The sequence below is a fragment of the Phoca vitulina genome, unplaced genomic scaffold (assembly GCF_004348235.1).
Source record: "Phoca vitulina isolate PV1807 unplaced genomic scaffold, GSC_HSeal_1.0 scaffold14, whole genome shotgun sequence".
NCBI lineage: Eukaryota > Metazoa > Chordata > Mammalia > Carnivora > Phocidae > Phoca > Phoca vitulina.
Window position 1 is genome coordinate 39,569,963 of NW_022589717.1, and position 19,576 is coordinate 39,589,538.

A 19,576-nucleotide genomic window follows, 5' to 3' on the forward strand; every position below is an offset into this window, starting at 1 on the left:
AGAGAGTAATCCATCTTGTGAGAGGACCAGAAAAAAGGTCCCTGGGAATGTGATTTTTTTCTTTCTTTCTTTTTTTTCCTCTCTCCTAGCTCTGCCCAGAAGCCAGACCTAACTCCAACTGGGGATCTGCACTCCCAGGCAATGGGGACCAGGAAAGAGGACCCTTACTTGCAAGGAGTAGTGTAGGATCCTCCTGTTACTTTCTTGCTTTGTTCATAGTGCAGGCCCATTTGTGCAGAATGGCACAATTGCATAGAAGTTAAATTTGCAAGAAAACCCCATCTATCTGGCCACAGGTCATTGGAAAAGGGAGTCAGAGAGTGGGGAGGAAAAGAGAAAACCGGAGAAGGGAATTCCCTTTCTGTGACTATTTCCAGGCTCACCCCATAGCTGAGCATAAGGGAACAACCAAAGAAGCAAAGCAAATGCTTTGAGAAATGCACTACGATGTAAACCCCTACGAAGTCCCAGACAACTGAGGGGCTCACACAAGGGGCAGATAAAATATAAAAAGAATTAAGAATCAACACTAAGAAAGCAAGCAACCCAGTAAAAAATGGATAAATGTTTAGAATATTTTATCAAAGAACCCAAGCAGACGACCAATAAGACACGAAAAGATGCTCAAGATCAGAGCCACTGGTTAAATGAAAATAAAGAACACAGTAAGATACTATGATACACCTATTAGAATAGCTAAGATTTTTCAAAAGTGATAATGTCAAGCACTGGCAAGTATGCAGAGAAGCTGGAATTTTTATTATGGTGCTGCTAGGAATGCAAAATGATACAGTTATTTTGGAAAATAGCTTGGCAATTTCTTATAAAAATGGTATACCTCCTGTATTACTCGACAGTCCCACTCATAGGTATTTACCCAAATGAAATGAAGACATCACTTAAATGAAGTTCACACAAAAACATTAGTGCAAATGTTTAGCGCAGATTTATTCATAGGAGCTTCAAAGCGGGAGCAACCCAAATGTCTCAACTGAGAAAAGGGTAAACTGGTATGCTCATGGAATACTATTTGGCAATAAAAAGAAATGAACTATTGATAATCATAACATGGATGGATCTCAAATGTACTAGCTAAGTGAAAGAAGACGGACCTAACTGGCTACATACCATATGTTTCCATTCATATGACATTCTGGAAATGACAAAACTATACAGATAGAAAAAACAGGTCAATCCTTATCAGTGGTTAATAGTCAGGGGAGGGTTTAATTACAAAGGGAATAGAGAATTCGATATTTTGGGGGGAAGCGCTGATGAAGTTATTTATCTGGATTGTTGTAGTAGTTTTCTATTGCTGCTGTCACATGAGTCACACCTCTGTGGCTTAAAACCACACAAACCTATTGTCTTCTAGTTTGGAAGTCCACAGTCCTAAAACCAAGCTGTGGGCAGGGCTGCATTCCTTCTGGAGGCTCTAGGAAAGAAAGGGATTATTTCCTCCCTGCCTTTTCCAGCTTCTTGAGGCCACCTGCCGTCGTTGGCTCATGGCCCATTCCTCCCTCTGCGAGGCCAGCAGTGTAACATCACATCTCTGACTTCTGCTTCCTTTGTCACATCTTCACTGACTCTTATTCTCCTGCTCTCTTCTTTCCCTTACTATAAGGACCCTAGTGATTACACTGGACCAACACAAGCATTTTGAGATAACCTCTCCATCATTCATGATACTTCATTTCATTACACCTGCAAAGCCCCTTTTGCCATATAAGTTAACATACAGGTTCTTGGAATTAAGACATGAACATCTCTGGAGAGGGGCCATTATCTTGTCCACTACAGCCCACTCTCTGGCCCCCAAAGATTCCCATGTGTCCCACATGCAAAACACATTCACCCAGGGGTGTCTGGCTGGCTCAGTTGGTAGAGCATGTGACTCTTGATCTTGGGGTCTTGAGTTCAAGCCCCGCATTGGGTGTAGACTTTACTTACAAATTTAAAAAAAACAACAAAGAGGGATGGGTGGCTCAGTCGGTTAGGCAGCTGCCTTCGGCTCAGGTCATGATCCCAGGGTCCTGGAATCGAGTCCCGCATGGGGCTCCCTGCTCAGTGGGGAGCCTGCTTCTCCCTCTCCCTCTGCCACTCCCCCTGCTTGTGCTCTCTCTCTCTGACAAATAATCTTAAAAAAATCAACAACAAAGAGGAACCACCCCACCCCCACCTTCATCTCATCTCAACCTCCCCAGAGTTTCAACTTACTACTATTGTGGTATTGGTCATACAACTTTATCTGTACTTTTTGCAAAAGACACAGAACTTCATACCAACAGTGAATTTTGCTGTATATAAATGTGAAAACTGGGTCTAGAAAACGGGGAAACAGCAAAGGAGACTGAGAAGAAATCACCGGTAAGGTGAGAAGAAACTAAAAGTTTGTGGTGACCTGGAAGCTGAGTAAAGAAAGTATATCAGGGAGGCCATGATGAACTCAGATCCAGGACAGTGAAGGGTGAGTACTGATCGAGCAACATGGAAGCCCCTAGTCAACTACTTGACAACCGTAGTTTCTGGGGAGCAGTGGAAGCAAAAGCCAGACAGAATGTGGGTTCAAGAGAGAAGTGAAGAAGTAAAGACAGTTAATAAAGACCAGTGCCACTCAATTAGCCAGTCCTTGAACCATTAACAGATAGTTACTGGTCCTCTAGGAGATAAGGAGTATGCACTGGAATTTAAACCAACACACTGCTTCCAGTATTCAGAAATCTAGCTATGGAAAAAAAAAAGTCCTCTGCTTTTAATGCTTAGTGACAGAGTTGATTTACCTCCTGGCTCTCCAGCCTCCTCTTCTGATGGGCGGGTTGCAGGTGCCAGCAGCAGACCAGAGCCCATACCTGGAGCAGAACTAGCAACACTCGGGAGGTGTTTTGAGGCTTTACAGTAAAAAAAAAAAAAAATTGTTTCCTCCTCTATTCTTCAGTCATTCTGAGTTTATGCTTAACAAATTCTTTACTGTCATTTTAGGGCGGTTCAGGGAGAAACAGTAGGAAATTTGTGTATTCCACACCATCTTTTCTTTCAAGTACCAGGTTTTCTTTGTATGTATAGCATGCACTATTACTTAAAAAGCAGTTGTACTAAATATACTGAGTTGTAACTTACATTTTTTATTTACTATATATTGAACATTTCTTTATTAATTAGAAAATAATAGTCACTGTAAAAATTTTGAATGATACAGAAGTAGAATAAAAAGACAAAAATCCTTTACTTTTATTTTATTCTTCTTTAACTCTCCTACCTTTCATTCTCCCGTTCCCTAGTTACATACTCTTTACAGCGTGAACTATTAAGTTTGTTTTATATCCTTCTGGGCCTACTTCTGTCTTGATTCTCTCTCTCTCTATCGGACACACACACACACACAATTTTTAACCTAAGTGGAATGTCAGAACATTATACAAATATGTTGAACAACATGCTTTTTTCACTTAACAATATATTAGAGGCATTATTTCATGCTCATATGTGTATATGCATATATTTTTCTTAATGTTGCTGAGTGTTTCGTGCCATGAATCTATCATAACTTCTTTAAGGATTCACCTACTGAATCTATTTCATTTCATATACTCAATATGAAAATAATGAAGTAGGGGCACCTGGGTGGCTCAGTTGGTTAAGCATCCGCCTTTGGCTCAGGTCATGATCCTGGGGTCCTGGGATTGAGTCCCACATCGCGTTCCCCACTGAGCTGAGGGTTCTGCTTCTCCTTCTCCCTCTACTCCCCCCACCATGCTCTCTCTCCCAAATAAATAAATAAAATCTGTAAAAAAAGAAAAGAGAAAATAATGACGTAAACCTTCACTCATATAACTTTTCACACACGAATACTTTTGTAGGAAAGATGGTTGGGGTAAAAATTATTAGGTCAAGCTACCACTAAGAATGCTTTTCCACTTATTTGACCATTATTGATATATCCATTTGTGCACACTTATGCCAAAATTGGGTATGACTAATCTCACTCTTGCTACTCTACTTTTTAAATTTAAATTCAATTAATTAACATATAATGTATTATTAGTTTCAGAGGTTGAGTTCGGTGATTCATCAGTTGTGTATAATACCCAGTGCTCATTACATCACATGCCCTCCTTAATGTCCATCACCCCAGTAGCCCCAACCCTCAGTTTCTTTCCTAGAGTTAAGAGTCTCTCTCTCTCTCTTTTTTTTTTTTTTTGGTGCAAAATGGTGGTTTATTAAAGCACAAGGACAGGACCCGGGGGCAGAAAAAGCTGCTGCACTGGGGTCTTCAGGAGTGGTGATTATATACTTGGGAGTTGGGGGAAGTAAGGAAAAGGGAGGTTTTCAAAAGAACTTTCATATGCTAGAGGACCTACAAGATACCAGAGGCCTTGCTATTGTCAAGGTAAGGTTGTTTTCCCCTCTAGCAAGGTATTAACATTAAGATAGTTGGGAGATTCTGGAAGAATGTCACACATATTCCCCTGGGCGGGGGTGGGGGGGTGGAGGTTGCAGGGTGTAAGCTTATGCTTTGTCTTCAGCTAGCCTTCTGCTCCCTCATCATTTCCCCCCTGAACAATTTTGATCCTTAAATCTTTAAGGTTGTTGAAAGTGGAAGGTCTCATCTTCTGTAACGTCTTCCTGCTGAATAGGGGTGTAGAGATGTCCCTACCTATGGGTCAGTATTGGTCACCCGGGGAACATATAGGGGAGTTATGAAAGGGGAGACAGCTGAATCCAACATGGTCAACATATATGAACCTCTAGTTAAGAGTCTCTTATGAGGGGCGCCTGGGTGGCTCAGTTGGTTGAGCGACTGCCTTCGGCTCAGGTCATGATCCTAGAGTCCTGGAATCGAGCCCCGCATCAGGCTCCCTGCTTGGCAGGGAGTCTGCTTCTCCCTCTGACCCTCCCCCTCTCATGTGCTCTCTCTCCCTCTCTCTCTCTCTCTCTCAAATAAATAAATAAAATCTTAAAAAAAAAAAAAAATAAGAGTCTCTTATGGTTTGTCTCCCTCTCTGGCAATATACCCTGTTTAACTTCTATTTCCCAAATAGGTAATAAGGTGGAACATTTTTTCACATGATTTTTGGCCACTATGTTTGATCTGTGAGCTGCATGTTCTTTGCTTTGCTTTTTTAAAATCTTAAATGTAGGGTCACCTGACGGTTCAGTTTGGTTAAGCAACGGAGTCTTGGTTTCGGTTCAGGTCGTGATCTCAGTGTCCTGGGATCAAGGTCCGCCCACCCTTCCCCCTCCCCCGCAAGGCCCCTCCCACGCTGAGTCCGCTAGTCCCTCTCCCTCTGCTCCTTACCCCACTCTCTCTCTCTAATAAATAAATAAATAAACAAATAAATAAATAATCTTTTTAAAAAATCTTAAATGTAATATTTGAATAGGTATAAAAATCAAGTTTCAAAATTCAAAAGATAGAAGGGATTATACAATGAAGTCTCACTCCCACTCATCTCCTAGCTACCCAGTTTCCCCCACCACAGGTTGGCAGAGGTGGACTGTAAGTTCCAACTCTCGGGACGCCTGGGTGGCTCAGTTGGTTAAGTGACTGCCTTCGGCTCAGGTCATGATCCCAGGGTCCTGGGATTGAGCCCTGTATCGGGCTCCCTGCTCAGCTGGGGGCTGCTTCTCCCGCTCCCTCTGCCGCCCCCCTGCTTGTGCTCTCCTGCTTTCTTGTTCTGTTAAATAAATAAATAAAATCTTAAAAAGATAAAGAAGTTCCAACTCTCTAAGTCATGTGATTGGTCTTCCAGACAACCAGCCCTTTTCCTTAGGGGATTTCCAAAAGTCACCTCAATAACATAAAGTCAGGTGTGGTTGAAAGGGGCTTGTTATGAGTAACAAGACACTCCTTTCACTTTTATGGCTCTGGAACTATTCAGAAACCCGCTGAAAGACCAACCATTTTAACAAAAGATGTTCCTAGAGCTCTTAGGAAATTTCAAGGGTTTTAGGAGCTCTATGCCAAATATACATTTCCCTTTTATAAATCATAAACTACAATCTGTGACATTAATTATAAATATATATTTTTAAAGATTTTATTTGTCAGAGAGAGAGAGAGGGAAGGCACACATGCAGAGTGAGCAGCAGACAGGGAGAAACAGGCTCCCCGCTGAGCAGGGAGCTCATGTGGACTCAATCCCAGGACCCTGGGATCATGACCTGAGCCAAAGGCAGACGCTTAACCAACTGAGCCACCCAGGTGTCCCTGTAAATATTTTTTTATTCAGTTTTTTATTTGTCTTCTTTTGGTTTATTCATCTCATAAGAGTTTTTGCCAAGGGGAAATTTAAATTTTTTTTAAAAATTTTATTGTTATGTTAATCACCATACATCATTAGTTTTTGATGTAGTGTTCCATGATTCATTGTTTGTGCATAACACCCAGTGCTCCATGCAGAACGTGCCCTCTTTAATACCCATCACCAGGCTAACCCATCCTCCCACCCCCCTCCCCTCTAGAACCCTCAGTTTGTTTTTCAGAGTCCATAGTCTCTCATGGTTCGTCTCCCCCTCTGATTCCCCCCTTCATTCTTCCCCTCCTGCTATCTTCTTTTTTTTTTCTTAACATATATTGCATTATTTGTTTCAGAGGTACAGATCTGTGATTCAACAGTCTTGCACAATTCACAGCGCTCACCATAGCCCATACCCTCCCCAGTGTCTATCACCCAGCCACCCCCACCCCCCCCCCCCCCCCACCACTCCAGCAACCCTCAGTTTGTTTCCTGAGATTAAGAATTCCTCGTATCAGTGAGGTCATATGATACATGTCTTTCTCTGATTGACTTATTTCACTCAGCATAACACCCTCCGCAACTTCTTCCTAGAAACATCACCAAAGGCAAGGGAAGCAAGGGCAAAAATGAACTATTGGGATTTCATCAAGATAAAAAGCTTTTGCACAGCAAAAGAAACAGTCAACAAAACCAAAAGACAACCGACAGAATGGGAGAAGATATTTGCAAACGACATATCAGATAAAGGGCTAGTATCCAAAATCTATAAAGAGCTTCTTAACCTCAACACCCAAAGAAGAAATGATCCAATCAAGAAATGGGCAGAAGACATGAACAGACATTTTTCCAAAGAAGACATCCAAATGGCCAACAGACACATGAAAAAGTGCTCAACATCGCTCGGCATTAGGGAAATCCAAATCAAAACCTCAATGAGATACCACCTCACACCAGTCAGAATGGCTAAAATTAACAAGTCAGGAAATGACAGATGTTGGCGAGGATGCGGAGAAAGGGGAACCCTTCTACACTGTTGGTGGGAATGCAAGCTGGTGCAACCACTCTGGAAAACAGTATGGAGGTTCCTCAAAAAGTTGAAAATAGAGCTACCATATGATCCAGCAATTGCACTACTGGGTATTTACCCCAAAGATACAAATGTAAGGATCCGAAGGGGTACGTGCACCCGATGTTTATAGCAGCAATGTCCACAATAGCCAAACTGTGGAAAGAGCCAAGATGTCCATCAACAGATGAATGGATAAAGAAGGTGTGGTATATATATACAATGGAATATTATGCAGCCATCAAAAGGAACGAGATCTTGCCATTTGCAACGACGTGGATGGAACTGGAAATTTAAATTTTTATGTAGTTAAATATATCAGGCTTTTTGCCAATCTTAGAAAAAGTTACCTTACTCTGAGATGATTTGAAAGACCTCTCCCATTATTTATGGTACTTTCATAGTTTCATTTCAAACAGTGAAATCTTTGAATCAGCTAGAATTTATTAGATATGAATTCTAAGGTAGAGATATAATAATCTGTTAAATAAAGGGGTAAACTGAAGCAAGCTCAAATTACCAGAAATTGAGTTTATCTGGGAATAGCAGAGGAACTGCAATTCAGGGAATGCATACTCTAGCAAGCTACAGGCAAGTTTGTTAAGGATTTGGGGCAGGCTATATTTATGGGCAAGGAATACAGTGTGTGGGGGGGTATCCAGCTAGAGTTCAAACAATAAATTAATTGGCTTGAGGATGGGGAGAGATTCTTGGTGGATGTTCATTGGTTAGGAGGTAAGTCTATCTTCTGTAAATCACGCATTTATGGGAAATCACTCTCAGTTCTTAAATTCCATGCTTCTAAAGGCACATGTGAGGTTCTCCATTTCATATCCTCCAGTTCCATTTTAGATGGAAGGAAATCCTTTCACAAACCTGTGTTTTCCCTTGATGGTTTACCTTGTCTCAATACCATTTACTGAATGAGCTAACTTTTTGGTGGTGATTTGAAGTGTCACCTTTATATCCTAAATTCCCATATACACTTTGGTTTCTTTCTACATTTCCTTTTTTGGTACATTGATCTGATTATTTGTGGACAGTAGCTCATTGTTTTAATTATTATTGTTATTATAATATGGCTGATATCTTAGCACTAGTCCTCATAGATCGATTGAGTCACCCAGGTGCCCGTGTCATGCCTTTTCATGTCTTACAGCTTTCAGTCATGTTCTTAAGTTTTCTTCAAAAAGATCTGGGTATTTAATTTTTTTTTTTTTTTTGGTTATTATAAATGTGGCCTTTTTTTGAATTGCATCTTCTAGTTGGTACTTGTTATATAAAGCAATAGATTTTTTTAAAAGATTTTATTTATTTATTTGTCAAAGAGAGAGAGAGAGAGCACAAAGCAGGGGGGAGCGGCAGGCAGAGGGAGAAGCAGGCTCCTCACTGAGCAAGGAGCCCAATGTGGGACTCAGTCCCAGGACCCTGGGATCATGACCTGAGCCAAAGGTAGATGCTTAACCACTCAGCCACCCAGGCGTCCATAAAGCAATAGATTTGTACATATTAACTTTGCTCCCAGCCACCTTACTGAATTCTCTTATTTCTGTATTTTTTGTAATAGTTTTCCCAGTAGGTTCTTTGGAGATTTCTGCATCTTCAATCATATTTCTGCAAATAATGGTAATTTTAGCACTCCCTTTTCAAATTATATAGCTTCATACCCTTTTTCTTATATACATATTTTGTTAGAACCTACAGAAACAAGTGTGGATGTTTTTGTCCTATTTCTGATGTTACTCCATACATGTCTGATATTTCCTTTGTTTTCTGTTGTGTTCCTTTCAAATGAACATTTATGCAGGATAATGATTTTATTTTTTTCTTCTAAATCTTTGCTATTTCCAAAATTGGTATGATGACATTGTAGTCAGGAGAAATAAAGTGAATGAGGAAATTATATAATATTGTAGGTGATAAGTACAGTGGAAAACAATTCAAACAGGGTATAGGGGAAGAAAAAATTTCCTTTCTTCCCTTCTAGATTCTTTGGTGGTCTAATAATAAAATGGACATAAGACAGATTAACAAGAGAAAAACAAATTTAATTGCATACATACAAGAGCCCAATGAAAAGGTGAGACTCAAAGAAGTGACCAAAGCAGGAGGCCTTTAAGCCTTTTAGACAAAGAAACAACACATTTAGGAAAAACTGACAAGACAATGGGGTTTGGGCTTGGGGATAGTGAATTGGTAAGGAAGTAACAAGGTTTGTTTATATAGTTTCTAGCCCTAAATCCCATCTCTGGTCATATGGATGTCTCCTACCCTCCTGGGACAGGGAGGACACCTTTCACATGGGAAATTTATCATCTCCTCTCATGGAGACAGAGGCGGGTCAGAAAGTCCTTGCATTCGCTGTTTCTCAAGTATCTCTAATTCAAAATAATCAATAAGCCAAAGTGGCATATTTTAGGGTGACAGAATATAAACCCCTATAAGGGTAAGGGAGATAGAAAGTGCTGAGTGTGGGGAAAGCTGTAGTTTTAAACAGTGGTCCAGAGCAGGCCTCACTGAGAAAGTAACATTTAACAGAGACTTGAAGGATGAAGGGTATATGGGAATTGATCATTCCAAGTAGACGGAACAGCAACTGCAAAGGTCTGAGGTGGGTTTGGGCCTCACAATCCAAAAACCACAACGTAGCTGAAACAGTAAGCAACGGAAGAGTAGGAAGAGATGAGTTAAGGGTGGGAGGTGGGGCAGATTTTCTAGAGCCCTGGAGGTCACTGTCAGGCTTTGTTTTTTTTTCGTTTTTTTGAAAGATTTTGTTTATTTGTCAGAGAGAGACACAGTGAGAGAGGAAACGCAAGCAGGGGGAGAAGGCAGAGGGAGAAGCAGGCTTCCCGCCAAGCAGGGAGCCCAACGCGGGGCTCAATCCCAGGACCCTGGGATCATGACCTGAGCCGGAGGCAGATGCTTAACGACTGAGCCACCCAGGTGCCCCTCAGGCTTTGGTTTTACTGAGATAGGGAGCCATTAGAGTAACAACATCTGATGGATGTTTTAGAAGAACTTCTTTGCTATTGTATTAAATACTGATGTTTTGGGAGTGTGTGTGTGTGTGTGTGTGTGTGTGTGTGTGTGTGTGTAGGGGGTGGATTGTGGCAGTTAAAAGCTAAAAGACACTTAAGAGACTATTACAATAATCCATGTGAAGAAGATAGATTCTGGATCTGTTTTAAAGGAAAAGTCAGCAGGATTTGCTGAGAGACTGTATGTGGGCTGTGAGGAACCATCACCATGGAGACAGAGAACAGCTCTGGAGCACAGCCCTGCCTTGGACATGTTATGTTTGAGATGTCCTGGACATTAAAGTAGAGCTCTAGATGAGGCAGTTGGGTACATGAGTCTGGAGTTCAAGAAGACCTGGCTGGAGGTACACATTTGTGAGTTGCCAGCTTGTAGACTGTATTAAAGCCACAAGATTACCAAGAGAGTAAGTACTGATGGAGAAGAAAGAGGCCTAGGGATTGAGCTCTGGAGTGCAAGGAGAAGAAAAGGAACCTGCAAAGGACACAGAACAAGAAGCCAATGAGGTTGGAAGACAACCAGGAGTTTGCAGGGTCTTGAAAGCCAAAATGAAGAAGATGAATCATGGAGGGAGTGCTCAGCTGAGTCTATGACTGCTGACAGGCTAAGGAAGAGGAGACCTATGCACTCATCCCTAGCTCAAGCAACACAGAAGGGCATTCTTGGTAACCTTGAAAAGAACCGTTTCAGTGGAGTAGTAGGGTGAAAAGTGAGACTGAATTAGAATGCAGAGAAGAATTAGAGACAGGCTTCCTTGGTTTACAAATGAAACCGTTTTCCTTAGGAAACCTAGGGCAAGTTTTGAGATTTTTGTGATTTGTGATTGTCATATATTCAAGGTTTGTTTCCTTAAAAATTTAAGACTTACAAAACCATCTCTGGTCAGGTTGTGAAGTCACTAAAATAAGTCTTTTCTGTAAAATGGATGGGGAAAGAACATAAAGTTCATTTCATCTGCCATTTGATTTTCTGAATGGTTACAGTACACAGAAGGTAAATTTTCTCTATAAGTCACATTTAAAAAAAAAGATTTTATTTATTTATTTGAGAGAGAGATAGAAAGAGAGAGCACAAGCATGAGTGGAGGGTAGGGGCAGAGGGAGAGGGAGAAGCAAACTCTCTGCCGAGCAGGGAGCCCGATGCAGGGCTTGATCCAGGACTCTTGAGATCATGACCTGAACTGAAGGCGGCGCTTAACGGACTGAGCCACCCAGGCACCCCCTCTATAAGTTATATTAACATAAGAGTGCTCCACGAGGTCTGATTTACAGATGAATAATCAAACTCATCAAACCCAATGATCGGTTTACTTGTTTATTGTGTTAACTTCCACCTTCCCTCTACTCCCACCCTGATACCATCATTAGAATGTAGACTCCACGAGAACAGGAACCTTTTCTGTCTTACTGACCCCTGAGTTCCCAGCACCTAGAATATACACTCCGGCACATGGGCAGTAATTAAATGCTAAGTGTTAAATAAAATCAAACACGTGTTATGGAGGCATTTTTGGCTGTAACAACTGGGGGGTATGCAGAGGTATCCTGGAGCCAGAAATACTAATTAAGCATCCTACAATTCACAGGAGAGCCGCTCACAGCAAAGATAATCCAACCTGAAATATCAGTAGTACCAAGGTTGGGGAATGCTGCCTTAGAGGAAAGAGGAGAAAGAATTAGCTTGATTCATGTAAGACTTGGGTTTGAGTCCCTGGAAGAAGAAAAGGGCCTCCAGCCCTTTTAATATACCCTTTGGGTGTCTTAAAATTCAGTCAAGACACTGCTGACTCTCAACACAAGAATACATCTAATGTGGCTTTTAGCGATGAACTGGTGGGAGCTTTTTCACTAGTGCTGCAGCAGAGGAAGTCTACGCTGCAGTGTCTGCAGAAGAACACAAAGCAATGAAATATTTCCAACAAATAGAAACTGAGGACTCTCCTTATATATAAAAGAATATTATGTTTGTTAAGAAAAAGAACATCCCAGGAGAAAAATAAGCAAAAGACCTGACCCATACACATTCCAAAAGACTGACAAAAGGCCAAAGAATATGGAGGAAAATGCTCAACTTCATTAGTAGTCAAAGAAATGCAATGTGAAACAATGATGCATTTTTTTTTTAATCCATCAGATGGGCTACAATGAAATAGACTGATGACACCCACAGTGGGTGAGAGTACGGGACAGCAAGCAGTATTGGTACAATTCCTTGGCAGTGGGATTTCAAATGATTTTTTTCCTTCTATTTTTCAACATTGCTCTTCTAAAAAATGAGCTTTTAACTTCTAAGTCATGATGCTGTTGTCATCTGAAATAAAATCCCCTAATTATAGAAATACATATTACCCATATATGCATACAGACTTTTCAATAAAACGTTACTATGCCTGCCCTAGTTCAGGGCCAACTCTTTCTGCCACCTAGCTTTCCTCCACATTGCACTGTAATCGGATCCTCCTGAAAATAAAACGGACTCTGTCGCTTCCTTGCTTGAAACTCTTTAGTGGATCCCATTCCAGGGGATCCCTCACACAGGCAACATCAGGGCACCCTCCCAGATCTGACGCTCTCCAGCTCTCCTCCCTGTCCTCCCTCACACTTTTGGTTCAGACTCGACACAGTGCCTGTGACCTTTGTAGCTGCCTTGCTTTACTCTTTAATTTGCCTGGAATTCCTACAGCCCCTTCCCTGCCAGGGCACCCTGACCTGAAGTTCCTACAGTTCCTTGGGCTTACAGGCCATTATTTCACTTAGCACAGAGCCTAGAAATCCTAGTCCTCTTCCTCCTTACAAACCAGGCTCTTCTTAACTTTTGTATCTGCGGTGCTAGCACACCACCTGCCTGGTGAATAGAATGCTTAACATTTAAAGTGCTTTTTCATTACCGCGTTCTCCTAGTTCTGATACTTTGTTTCATTTTTCTTATTGTTTGATATGTTCATTATTGAGTTTAGAAAATTCTCTGTGGTTCTACAGACGTACATTAGAATCTGAGTATCCTAACTTTTTAACTGTATCTTTCTCTGTAAGCCAAAGTTCATCCTATAAACCTTAGAAACTGACTATAGACCCCAATTGCATTTAAAACTAAATAAGAACCATCTCCCACTGGTGTTTTCCTTTTGAAAAGGAAAATAGCTGAAGGCTGTTGGGAGGAGGTCATCGAGAGGACATGACTGCTAGTTCATCCATGAGCTGGACTTGGGCCTTCAGAGGCTGCTCACCCCCTCCCCTGTCCTTGGAATGTATATTCTGCCCACCGTTCGCACAGTGGGAGCTGGTCCAAGGACATACCTTTGAGAAAGCAGAGTGCTGTTGAGAGATCTGGATGGTATATGTGACTGAACCCAGTTAAGCCCTCTTTTTTTTTTTTAAAGATTTTATTTATTTATTTGACAGAGACACAGCGAGAGCAGGAACACAAGCATGGGGAGTGGGAGAGGGAGAAGCAGGCTTCCCGCGGAGCAGGGAGCCCGATGCGGGGCTCGATCCCAGGACCCTGGGATCATGACCTGAGCCGAAGGCAGACGCTTAACGACTGAGCCACCCAGGCACCCCCAGTTAAGGCCTCTTTATAAACTTTCATGATTCTGGCAGGCGGATGCAGGGATCTGCTCACCCTGTAGGCACCCAAGACAAGCCTTGTAACAAGTAAGTTCCCTTGTTTATTAAAGCCCCTACCTACCAGTCTGGAGGGGTCTGCCTCTTTCTTTGTTCTCTCCCAGCCCTCCATGTACAAGGGCCAGTTTCAGATTATACCCAGGAAGCTCCTGAGGAGGCTGCAGACCAACAAAGGCAGTTTATAGCTTCTTCCAGAACACAGAGACAGATTTCCAGAGAAGGCAATGGCTTTGAGATAGACTTATTAAAAAGAAAGAAAGAAAAAAAGAAAAAAAAAGAAGGGAGAGAAGATAAGTCAGGAAACTTGGATACAATCTGAATTTTAAAAAATATAATTTTGGCTTTAGTTTGTGAACATTGTCATTTTGAGGCCTCAAGGAGATTCCCTACAGGTGACATACCAACACTTTTACCTTGGTAGAAAGCTTTTAGAATGTCCCATCAATGACTAGATCTAAAGGAAACTGGTGTTTGCCTTCCTAAGTACCTGGATGTGACCAAATCAATACATCCCCTGCCAAATAGTTGTGTATAGCTTACGGGTTTTCAAATGAGGTCTTGATTATTCGGCTAATGACCAACACACATGATCACAAATGTCCCCTCCCATCCTATTAAGCTTTCTAGGGCAGTATATAAAGGTGCTAATGCAAATGGATAAATTAAAGGGGCAAACTAGGAAAACTGGGGAAATAATGCCCTTTACTCATCAAAATGCTTCATTTCCCCTGGAGAATTAGATATGATTAATATCTATATGCAAGTTTATATGACACCTTATTCTCATAATTTAAAAGTATACTCCAAGGGGGGCCTGGCTGGCTCAGTTGGAAGAGCCTGTGACTCTTGATCTCTGGGTTCTGAGTTCAAGCCTCACATTGGGTGTAGAGATTACTTAAATAAATAAAACTTAAGAAAGTGTAATTCAAGGCTAAAAAAGGTTCTTTTTAGACCAATGTAAAGCCACAGAACATACCTTTCTTGATCTAATCAAGGTATAGTCAATACTGAAACACATGGCAACTTTTTGAAGAAGGATTAAAATAAAGGGAACATTCTCAAGTTTTCTCCAAAGTATTTCAGCTGTTGCCAGTGGAAGGTGCTGCTGATGTAACGAGCAACACTGGTCAGTCTAACACTGGTCCAAGTAATCTTGATTATCTTATTTCTGGAGAATGGAAAACTGTAGGAGTTTGCATAGTAAATCACCTAGTGAGACTGGTCTTACAAAGAGGAAATTCTCCATAAGAGCTACATGGGCCAAACTGTAATCCCACACCACACAAGCATGTCCAGTACATGAGGAGGCTCTGCAGGGGAAAACAACATTAACCATAAAAACTACTGACTTCTGTCATCACTTTAAGAGTGGAAAGAACTTATTTGATCAAACCCTTGTTTCAACCGGATCATCATATCAGATTTCCTCCCTATAAATAGCCAAATTATTACCGGGTTCTAATGTTGGGCAAGAAGATGTTTAAACTATACCTTTGATCTTAGGATAAACCAGACAGTTAAACAACTTCAAAATGTGCAAACACATGTGTTTTCCTCGAGTTATCCGGGCTCTACGAAGTACCTTTCAAGTGACCCACAAGTCCCACCTACTAAACAGCCACACAGGTGAGAGCGAAATTCAGGCTTCCAACAAAAACTGTCAAATGTTATCTGGCCAAAACTGCCATTCCCGAGGACAGCTTGTCAGGTCATCCAGTCAGTCTTAGATTCCTCTGCATTCCTCTGCAACTGCTGTCCTGACCTTGAGCCTCTCACGCGCGACTAGGCGGAGAGTCGAGGTCAGAGGAAGTGAAAGTCAACAAGCGCTTACTCAGCAGGGCATTGTGTCGCTTCAGGTAGGCGATTATGTCTCCTTGCTTTTCAACGATGTCTTCTAGGCTTGAAATAGTCCTGCGAAGAATCAACATATTCACCAATACTCATTCCTCTCTTTGCAAATGGGTCCCCTCCCAGTTTTCAGTACAGCATACTGTAGTTGTGACTTTTTCTTAAGATGTTGTAAGCCAAGGTAATATTCCAAAATGAGATTCTTTCATTAGACTTGGTTTTATCCAGCTGAATGGGAGTAAGCAAATCAAACTTAATTCTAAAGGCACATATGCATAATCATAAACTCCAAGCGTAAGAATGTTTTCTAGATATCCGGGGCGGGGGGGAGGAACCTTATAATTCTCTTTCTGTAGTCTTTCATTCCCCACCCAAAGCTTACCTGAATCCAGTCTCCGAGGTAATATTGCTGGGGTAAGCATAGATTTTTTCCTCTTCAAGTACATCAGGCTGTGGTTTGGCTTTATTAAATTTTCGAATTTTCACTAAAATAATAAAGTCATTATTGTCAGGTTATCTAATTATGAAAAAACTTTTACTTCTATTTTTTCAAATTATATTAATTGGCTATGCTTTTCAAGTAAGTTAATGCGGATAAAAATGCTTCATAAAGTGAATAAACAGGTTTGAATATTGAGGCACTCAAGCCTTTGAAAGTCTATGTGCCAGGCCTGAACTAAACACTGGGAACACAGAGAGTATCATTATTGTTGATGATAATAACAGCTATGATTTTTTTGTGAATTTAAAACACAGAAGAAGGCACAGGTGAACTCTTGTGCATGGACGGCCTCATCCAGTTCTCAGAATCACCCCCTGAAGTAGATGCCCTTATTACGCATACTTTCTACAATAAAGTGAAGCCCAGGAGAGTTAAATACGTAGCCGGGTTTCCAATCCAGGAATCATGACTTTGAAGCCTCCATTGTTGATACTACCCTATAAAAAGCGCTACTGGTCCAGGGAAAAATATAGATGATAACTCTACATTCCAAGACAATATGAAAAGAACCAAAATCAAAGCTTGCACAAGGAGCTGTGACAGCCCTGGAAAGCAGCCCCTTAACTAAGCAGGAGTGGGATGGGAGGGAAAATCCTGGAGAAGGAGGATGGTAGGGCGTTGAGTCCAGCCTTGAGGGAAACACGAGAACTAATCGCACAAACTAGGGGAAGAGAGAAGAAGGATGTTTTAGGTACAGGAAGAGCCTGAACAAACACTTAGGACCTTGAGGAGTGGTGTGGGTGCGAGCGTGCGTGCGTGCGTGCGTGTGTGTGTATGAGGGGGTGGAAAGGTAGGCAGGGAAGACGTGAGTGACTGGTGTTGCCATGTCAAGGCATTCAGATTTTGTCCTGAGGGTAAATGGGAGTCACTAGCTCACCATCATCCCTGAAGGGCAGGGCTGAGTAGGGCCAGCTCATGGAGAGCCTTTTATGCCACACCAAGATTTCAGATTTTCTTCCTTAGGCCTTTAGGAAAACTCTGAACAGGGAAGTTGTTAATGATCAGAGTTATCTCTGAATACAATTACACTGGCAGGAGGAAGGAATACGAATTAAGAGGACAGAGGAAGGGACACCAGTAACGTGCCTGCTGGAATCATCCACGCAGGATGTGAGGAGCGTCTGATCGAGGCAGTGGAATGACAGAGGAGAGGAGACACATGTGGGAGGCAGGCAGACTGAACAGGACTGATAACTGAGGGAGGGAGAGTGAGGTGGAAGGAAGAATCCAGGACGACAAAAAGGTCAGATTGAGCAAGAGCTGTGGGCTGGCACTGTTAGCTGAGCTAGGGGAGGAGGGACAGGATGGGGGAAGGTTTGGAAGAAGAGAAGGATGTCCAGGTCCCTTCTGTCTTGCTACACTGTAACGCCTGGATGGAAATGATCACCAAGCAGGTGACTATAAAGGTTTGGGTGGCTCTGTTCATCTGAGGGCTGCCCCCTAGTGTGTAGATGCGTAACTTTTAGTATGTAGAGAAAAAGGACGTGGGAACGCTGAAACCTGCCAGTATTAAAGAGGTGGGGAAAAATCTGTTAAAAGGGAATGGAAATGAATCTCCAGAGAGGAAGGAGGAGAACCGGGAAAGAGCAGTCGGTGTTCACTGCCAGAAAGGTGAAGACATGGAGAGGACCCAGGGGATGTGGCAGTTTGAAGGCCACCGATGAACTTGGCCGTTTGTGGGGATAAGTGATGTTATGGACTGAACTCTGTTCCCCGAAAATTGACATGTTGAAGCCTCATCCCTGATGTGACTGTCTTTGGGGATAGGGCCTTCGGTGAGGTAATCAGCATTAAATGAAGTACTAAGGGTGGGGCCCTGCTCTGACAAAAGAGATACCAGGATGTGCTTGCACAGAGCACAAGGCCGCGTGAAGACACAGCCAGAAGGCAGCTCGAGAAGAGAGGCCTCCAGAGAAACCAAGCTTGACCACACCTTGACCTTGGACTGGCAGCCTCCAGAACTGTGAGAAAATGAATCTGTGTGCTTTTAGTCACCCAGTCCAGGTACTGCACTGTGGCGGCCGCAGCAGATGACTGCAATTGGGGGGGGGGGGGGGCGTGGCAAAGAGGCAGAGAGCAGACACAGTGAAGGCCGCTGTTCCCCACCTCTCAGGGGTGACAACAGGCCAGGACAATTCGCACCTCTGGATAATCGTTAACTGGGCTGGGGCTTTGCCCTGCCTGAATAATAACTCTGGGACGGGGCTGGAATGAGTAGTCAGTTTCCACCAGAGTGGCTACAAGGGGGGAGAAAGCCAGGCTGGAGGCTGGGACTGTCAACCTGGACTGAACACGAGAACTGTATGCGCCGGGCCTCATGATGAGGGGGAGGGGAAACGGGTTAGACTCCGGCACCACATTTTTTAAAAGCTCCACATGCCATTCTTTCCCTTTTTATAACAACTTTTCAGATATAATTCACGTATCATGCATTCACCCGTCTAAAGTATACAATTCAATGGTTCAGTATTTCAAATTGTGCAACCACCTCCACAGTCGATTTTGGAACATGTTCATCACCCCAGAAAGGAACCCGGTATCCATCAGCGGTCATTCTTCATTTGCCTCCTGCCCCCAACCCCAGCTCTAGGCAACCGCTAATCTATTTCCTCTCTCTATACGTGTGCCTGTTCTGGGCATTTCGTATCCACGGACTCATACAATAGACCGTCCGTAATGGCTGCTTCCACTTAGCATAACGTTTTCAAGGCTCATCCACATTGTAGCACATATCAGTACATCAGTCCATGTATTCATTCCTTTTTAGGACTGAAAAATATTCTATCGTATCGATCAAACACATTTTGTTTATCTCTTCATCAGTTTATCCTGACATCAATTAGATGGTTTCCCTTTGGGCTATTATAAACAGCGCTTCCTTGAACAATCGTGTACATGTTTTCGTGGCGATGTCTTGGATATATACGCGGAGTCACGTGACACTCTCTGTTTCTCCTTTTGTGGAACTGCCAGGCTCCACATATGATTCTAATGTGCGCTCTCAGCTGAGAACTGGGCTCAAGAAGCTGAAGTGAAGAGGTTGAAAGTGAGAAAGGTGGGAGATGTGCAGAGGGTCCGGCAGGAAGGAACAGGAGGAAGCAGACAGTATGATGCCAAAAGAACCAAGCGTGCCCTGCACCTAGATGCCCTTGACTTTCAGGTATGGCAAGAAAGTGGGAAATGAGAAGCACCTTATGGCTTTGAATGGCACAGGCACAAAACCTGAGGTGCTACAGCTCACAGGTTAGAGGTCACAGACTGA

The 19,576-nt window shown here is 42.5% G+C and overlaps 1 protein-coding gene across 3 annotated transcripts in view; it reads right to left on the reverse strand.

Annotated features, from left to right (window-relative positions):
- Positions 1-13,843: 13,843 nt before the first annotated feature.
- TMEM192 (transmembrane protein 192) overlaps positions 13,844-19,576 on the reverse strand; it is a 28,828-nt gene continuing 23,095 nt past the window's right edge. Inside the window, exons 5-7 of one of the 3 annotated variants that reach the window (XM_032413137.1) lie at positions 16,195-16,297; positions 15,796-15,875; positions 13,844-14,204 (exon numbers count right to left, since the gene is read on the reverse strand). In XM_032413137.1, coding sequence (XP_032269028.1) covers positions 14,092-14,204; positions 15,796-15,875; positions 16,195-16,297 — 296 coding nt within the window. In that variant the 3' untranslated portion in view covers positions 13,844-14,091. The other 2 variants (XM_032413138.1, XM_032413139.1) reach the window with 2 other exon arrangements.